Raw genomic sequence first — 6,255 nt, 5'->3', positions numbered from 1 at the left:
TCAAGCGTAACTTAATATCATTAGATAACGTGAAAAATATACAATATTTCCAACAAACAAATTTTTCAACTTTTCTTTTGCGTGAATATTGAAAAATGGAGAGTACGAGATTTCTCGTCTGTAGCATCGAATCAACGACGTTACGTCTCTAGATATCTCATTCACGGATGTAAACGAATCGAGCACAAATTTATTCAAGTAACTTTAAAAGGAAAATATAGAAGTACGGTAACATGCTCCTTCTCTTTTTTTTTTTTTACATGGAATATAAAACGACTTTTTCAATCGGTGACAGAGTCCGATTCTCTTATCAAAAGAGGAAAACGTAATAAGAAGGATACGCCACCCACGCGATTCAGTTGCGCATCGCCCGAGGTATCAGAAACACACAGTTAATTAAACGCTCGTGTTCAACGTCGGTTTCTGTCTCGCGCGAATCATGAAGCATCTGCTAAATACACTTTTCATCTTTAATCTATTGGTAAACGTCATGGCGGACCCGATCAATTGTCAAACCATTATCGAGACACGAGATAACAGTGTCACGTTCTTCTGCACGGAGGTAACGAGTTTAATGGTATTGGAGAAGGCGAATATCAACAGTACGTACATCGAGATTTCGGATTCGAGAATAACTGATGTACCAGGGTAAGAGAAGAAATCGTGCTACTACTCCGAACTACAAAATATACGTTTAAATTGAAATTCAGTTTGTTCGGCAAACTCATGGTTTGCTGATGCAATTCCCGAAGGAGGGGGCAAGCATTTAGTGAAATATGAGAGTAATAAATAAATGACTAATGACGATGAAAATTAATTACAATTAAAGTACTTTGCTACCTAAATGTGTGGTTTGTTCTCGTAGATATAGTTTCGCAAGATTTGCCGCCAGCCTCATAACTTTGGATCTACACGGATCAAGCATACGGACAGTATCTTCTTCGGCGTTCGTAGGCCTCGGAAAACTGCAGAATTTATTGCTGTGGGGCAATAAATTGAAAGTCGTGCAGCATGAATGGTTTATCAACACGTACAACTTGAGAACTTTAGATGTGTCGTTCAACGATATCGAGGTAATAGAAGACAGTGTATTCGAGCTGCTTCCCAATTTGGAGAACTTCTATTTCGATTATAATAAAATAAAATTCATCAACTACAATATGTTCGCGTATCTGCGAAACCTTAAAAATGTGAAGTTCGAGAAGAATCCGTTGAACTGGGGGTAAGTATATCTGAAACTTCACCGTTTCCGGTTTCCAGTTGAAATTAGTTGCGGAAAAACACGAGACGCAACCCTTTCTCTTCTAACGTCATTATCAAGTATTCTCTTAAAAGCTCTATTACATGCATGTACGGCTACATTTTCGAGATAATTAAGATATAATTGACTGCTGATGTAATATTATACGACCTATTCTTAGTATGAGAAAGTAGGCCAATTATTACATAATTAATTCTAACGGGACGAAAGCGGCATTTAGTTTTTTAAATTCTTATCCGTGTTTGTTAACAGTAGAAATTTACGATCTTCTGCTATTTTGAAGAATGCGCATATAAATCTAAATATTTTTTTTTTTTTAAATGAAGCATGTTATATTTCAGCGTGTAAGACAATTAATTCGTTTTATAATTTATAGATACCGTGCGTATTTAACATGGCAATTGGAGAATCAGCAGGTGAGACATGGTGAAGATTGGGAGGAATGGGGATGGATGAACGTCGTTATCAAAGAGTGCTCGCAAAGTGGCTACGGGGAAATACCGAAAGATACGGTTCTCGATTGCATCGTTGAAAATTTACTGAACTACACATACGAAGTGTTTTCCACGAATATGATACAACAGAACGTCAATTGTACCGCGAAAGCTCGACAGCTAGTACACTGTATGAAACCTAAAAATGTCACCAGGAATATGGATAACGAGACTGCGAGAAGAATACTTGAAGATTACACGGCGATACTGCCGACGATGTCTAGATCAAATGCAAAATTCTGTACATCGTCATTAAGCATTTCTTAAGTTTACGTATTAAATTAATTAAATATCAAAATATATCTGTTGCTTGTAAATGTATGTTTAAGTTACATATGTCAATCGGAAGTTAGGTATGAAACAAAAATTTGTTTGACTATTTGAATATCTAAATTACGATGTATCTAATTCTTCGTATATTTTAACCTCAATGAAATTATTTGAATATATGTAAATTAATCGCTGTTTGTATTTCAAGACTTTTCGTTACTAAAATCATAGTTGAATGTATCACAGTTGTGCAGTCTAACGTCCCTTAAATATGGTGGCAATGTGTAAATATATTTGTGAATGACAAAATGTTCATTCTTTATAATATTAAAAAATATTTCATTAGCATGCAGATGTCATCCGATTGTAACAATATACAGATTAGAAGGACCACGTTTGGAATTTCCTATTTCATATTCAGAAACGGTTGGATATTTAAAGCAAATGGTATCTAAACTTTTGGATGAAAGGAACCTAAATTGGAAACCGGAGAAAATGAGATTGTGGCTTCGAGGATTTTATATGGAAGATAATCGTATAATTTCTGATTATAAATTAAATTCTAGAGATCGAATAATGCTGCTTCTTGATGATCCTTGTTAATATAAATTTTTGAACAAGGTGAATGCTTCATAGTTTCTTCCCTTTTTTGCGTAATATGTAACGATCTCATTAAACGTTAATGAAACGTTTAATTTTAAAAGTCTGTAAGACTTTCTCTGCAGAAACTTCGAGATTAAGTTTTTTTGTTCCTTAATTGCAAGTTTTTGAAAACTTCATATGACAAGTTTGGAGTGCTTGATTCTTTTTAAGATAAATTAAAATAACTTCGATCTTGAATTGAATTAATATATATTTGAGAAAAAGAATTATAAACAGGCAATTAAATATGCTTGTTTATTTTTATGTTTATATAGTTACACTTTAGCGTATTGATAACAAAACAACTAAACATAAAAGATTATTATCATTGCTTATGTACAACTTTGAAACTAAAAAAGAATGGTGGCATTAAATCTGGAAATCAAATCAATTAGTAAATAACTCTATGATTTTCACAGATTAGATTGACATATTTGATTATTTTTTAAATGAATAGTATATAGTTTCACTAATATGTGTATTAAAATTAACTTAATATGTATTTAAAACATATGTTTAACGTAGAGAACCTGCGATTGCCAGATTTTCTAAACTCGATCTTCCTTTGTTAAAAGTCTACTTTTAAAAAATATGCTTATTCTTCGATTTTCATTTGTAATAGATAATATTACAATTAAAACTTTTATTTCACTATTTCATTGTTCAAAAATAAGCGCGGCGTTCCATGATATTTCAATCATTAAAAATGTGTTTTACCATCATAATTGAATAAAATTGTAAATATATTCCAATCACGCTTTTTCATATCAATATATTTCAAAAATTCAGTTAAAATTTTCATTTCGGTTGTAAAAATTTTCCGCTAAAATCTTAATTTTGTATCAGAAACGCAAAAATTTAGTTTATAATATTTTCTTGATGTTTCTGTCATCATGCTTTCGGATCTCTACGTTATAAATAATATCAATGATCTTTGCATGTTCAATTATAAAAATCATTTTAAAGAAGTAAAAGAACGTTGTTTAATTATAATTTTTTCCCCTATTCCAGCTGACTGGTGACCCAACCACAGGATTAATGCCTAGCTTTTGTTCCATGGAATAGTGCTCGTTTTCCCGTTCTACTGTTTGAAAACAGAAATATCATAAACAAAGAAATATCCGTAAATCATAGCTACATTTACTACCAGCTTCATTTTACTAACTTTTTAGTTTTTAAAAAATTTATTGAGTTAAAATTCGTTAAATTATTAAAGCAATGCCTGCGTTACATGTTTCTAAGTCTAATTAGGAAACAAAGAAATAAAGAAATAAATCTTCATGTATTTAAAGCCTCGAGAAAAGTAGACACCAAAATTATTCGAATCGTGAAATCGAGATGAGTGACATTCGTGAGAACGTATTAAATTACATTCGTTCGTCTCCACGTAAATTCGAACGTGAAACGTACCTGGTTTCGTTTGTCATTCTTAGAAAATATTTTCATTTTATACTTACCGAAATTCTGGTATGTAGTAGCTATGAATTGATACATCTTTGAGCATGCACCGATAATAGCGTTTTGCTTCGTTGGCACTGATTCTCCGTGATACTCGAAGAGGACATTGCCTTGTTTAACAATAGATATCTAAGAAAATGAAAGAAAAGAAAACACACAGTATAAAATTAGAAATTAGACAAAAGTATGTATCTAGAGAGAATAAAAATAAATATATCAATGAATATAATCGTATATACTTACTTTACACATAAATGTAGATCCGTTTTCTGCGCGTAAACAGTTGAAGGAGCAAGTAGCATTAAACTTTTCTTTAATGAAGTTCTGCAATCCAGTCATATGTATTGAAGTTATATCGGATATATTATTGGCGTTCATGTCCACGACATTTTTACCGTTGAACTTTTTCATTGGTGTGTATTTAATGTGACTTTGCTCAAGTTTATATGGATTCGACTTTGCTACAGCTTCATTGATACATCGTTGTCTTTCTAAGACTTTTGTGGCTCCGATTGGTTTTGCCCAACGTATTTCCCAACCTTCAATATCAGCGATACCGTTGCGTCCTGTTGCATAGTTCTTGTTTTAATAAAGCGTGTATAAAGATTAAAAGCAAAATAAAAAATTACATAAAATAATACGCGTACTTGTCATAATGTCCATCACAGTCTGCGCTGTCTGGCGACTTTCATAATGTATAAACGCGAAATGATTAATTTTCTTTAATTTTAAAATAGGAATTTTCGTATGTTTCTGAAAGATGTCCCGAATTTTTTGTTGTGGCATGTCCAAAGATAAATTTCGTACGAATAAAGCGGTAACCTATAAACAACAGAAAATGCTATAAATATCCGTTATTTTATCATTGGTATGAAAAATTTTTTTTACAATATAGGATTCTATATGACAATATGGTATACAACAAAATAATTTTCATATAGTTTGAAGCAGCTTACATTCTCCATAACTTCTTCGTCGATAGGATCACCAGGTTCAGGATCAGCCCAGTCAACCGCGATTTCGTGGTCCCATAACATGACTCTTCCAGGTATCAACTTTCGTCTTGCCATCGCGGCTGCTCTGTGATCTTTAAATTCGACAAATATGAAACCTCTATTCAATGTTTTATCATGTGCACTTGGATACAGGTAGATATCAGTAATGCCGTCGAGTATCTTGTTCAACTCTTGCATAAACTCTTCCTTGCTTTTGTTCTTGGGTACACCGCCGAAAAATAATCGACAATTATCAACTGATTTTACGACGCCAATTGGATGTCCAGGTCTGATTTCATAACCGTCAAGTTTTGCGCATGCGTTCCTTGCTATCTTTGAATTTTCGAACAAGGCAAATGCATATCCGCGAGTCGATCCAGAAAAGTCGAGCATCAATCGCAGTTCAATCAGACGACCGACCATTTCCAGCATCGGCATTAATTCGTCCTCGTAACAATCCCGTGGAAGACGACCGAGAAAAACTTCAGCCCCCTTCACGCGTTGTTTCTCACCACGAATAATTTCCGGAGCAGTCAAACGGCGTTGCCCATTTTCTTGTACCAATTCGTATTTCGTTCTTTGCAACATTTCCAACAACTTGATCGTCAACTGGCACTCTCCTACATTATTCTCGTGTAACTTTTTTATTGCGTTCATTGTAAATTAGAAAGAAGAAATCTCAATCTCGCAATCACACAACGGGAAAACAACCTGACTAAGCAGACTGTCCAGAACTAACTGATCTTTCTGTACTTTTTTCCTTATACTTATCCCCTTCTATCTCCTCCCTATCCCCACAGCCAAACGTTTGTAGAAATATGAGAAACCTTACTCTTCAAATAGACCAATCAGTGGTCGAGTATCACTGTCAATATAGCTATATGTTTTCAGGTAGAGCAAGAAAACAAATACGTCGGATCTATGGTTGACTCGAGTGCAAAATTTAGACAGTGCATGTGTACCTAAAAAAACAAGATAATAAGTAGATATTAACAAGTAAAAGTAAATTAAATTATATTAACAAGTAAATAGGTACTTAAAAGTTAATAGGTACTTAAAAAGTATAAAAATTAATACAAGGAAGTCACTGATTGTAATGACGGTAATTATGTATTTCTATATGAACGAACTCTTG

General features: G+C 33.3%; 2 protein-coding genes across 3 annotated transcripts; one reads left to right on the top strand and one right to left on the bottom strand.

The window, feature by feature from the left end:
- The first annotated feature begins 363 nt into the window (after positions 1-363).
- On the top strand, positions 364-2,214 carry LOC122527780. The gene is made up of 3 exons (XM_043652276.1): positions 364-648; positions 866-1,222; positions 1,638-2,214. Exons 1-3 carry the CDS (start codon positions 440-442, stop codon positions 2,020-2,022), a joined length of 951 nt encoding a protein of 316 aa, XP_043508211.1. The 5' UTR covers positions 364-439; the 3' UTR covers positions 2,023-2,214.
- A 1,432-nt stretch (positions 2,215-3,646) lies between these two features.
- LOC122527762 (APOBEC1 complementation factor-like) lies at positions 3,647-5,879 on the bottom strand. Of its 2 annotated transcripts, none has more exons than XM_043652242.1 (5): positions 5,082-5,879; positions 4,773-4,947; positions 4,369-4,691; positions 4,125-4,254; positions 3,647-3,751 (listed from the first exon to the last, which is right to left on the bottom strand). In XM_043652242.1, exons 1-5 carry the CDS (start codon positions 5,775-5,777, stop codon positions 3,651-3,653), a joined length of 1,425 nt encoding a protein of 474 aa, XP_043508177.1. In that variant the 5' UTR covers positions 5,778-5,879; the 3' UTR covers positions 3,647-3,650. The 2 variants fall into 2 exon arrangements, with proteins under 2 accessions (XP_043508177.1, XP_043508178.1); XM_043652243.1 differs by having other exon boundaries at positions 3,647-3,748; positions 5,082-5,863.
- Positions 5,880-6,255: the final 376 nt, after the last annotated feature.

Source organism: Frieseomelitta varia, unplaced genomic scaffold (assembly GCF_011392965.1).
Source record: "Frieseomelitta varia isolate USP_RPSP 00005682 unplaced genomic scaffold, Fvar_1.2 scaffold_231, whole genome shotgun sequence".
In the NCBI taxonomy this organism is placed as follows: domain Eukaryota; kingdom Metazoa; phylum Arthropoda; class Insecta; order Hymenoptera; family Apidae; genus Frieseomelitta; species Frieseomelitta varia.
The sequence above is the reverse complement of the archived record's forward strand: the minus strand, read 5'-3'. Positions and strand labels throughout refer to the sequence as shown.

Bases quoted from the DNA above. Each gene is read 5' to 3' on its own strand.
- LOC122527762 (XM_043652242.1), bottom strand. From the start codon at position 5,777: ATGAACGCAATAAAAAAGTTACACGAGAATAATGTAGGAGAGTGCCAG. The intron at 4,692-4,772 runs GTACGCGTATTA...ACTATGCAACAG, and splicing joins TGTGATGGACATTATGACAA to GACGCAACGGTATCGCTGAT. The intron at 3,752-4,124 runs GTAAGTATAAAA...GTTTTCAAACAG, and splicing joins TACTACATACCAGAATTTCG to TAGAACGGGAAAACGAGCAC.
- LOC122527780 (XM_043652276.1), top strand. From the start codon at position 440: ATGAAGCATCTGCTAAATACACTTTTCATCTTTAATCTATTGGTAAAC. The intron at 649-865 runs GTAAGAGAAGAA...TTGTTCTCGTAG, and splicing joins AGAATAACTGATGTACCAGG to ATATAGTTTCGCAAGATTTG. The intron at 1,223-1,637 runs GTAAGTATATCT...TATAATTTATAG, and splicing joins AAGAATCCGTTGAACTGGGG to ATACCGTGCGTATTTAACAT.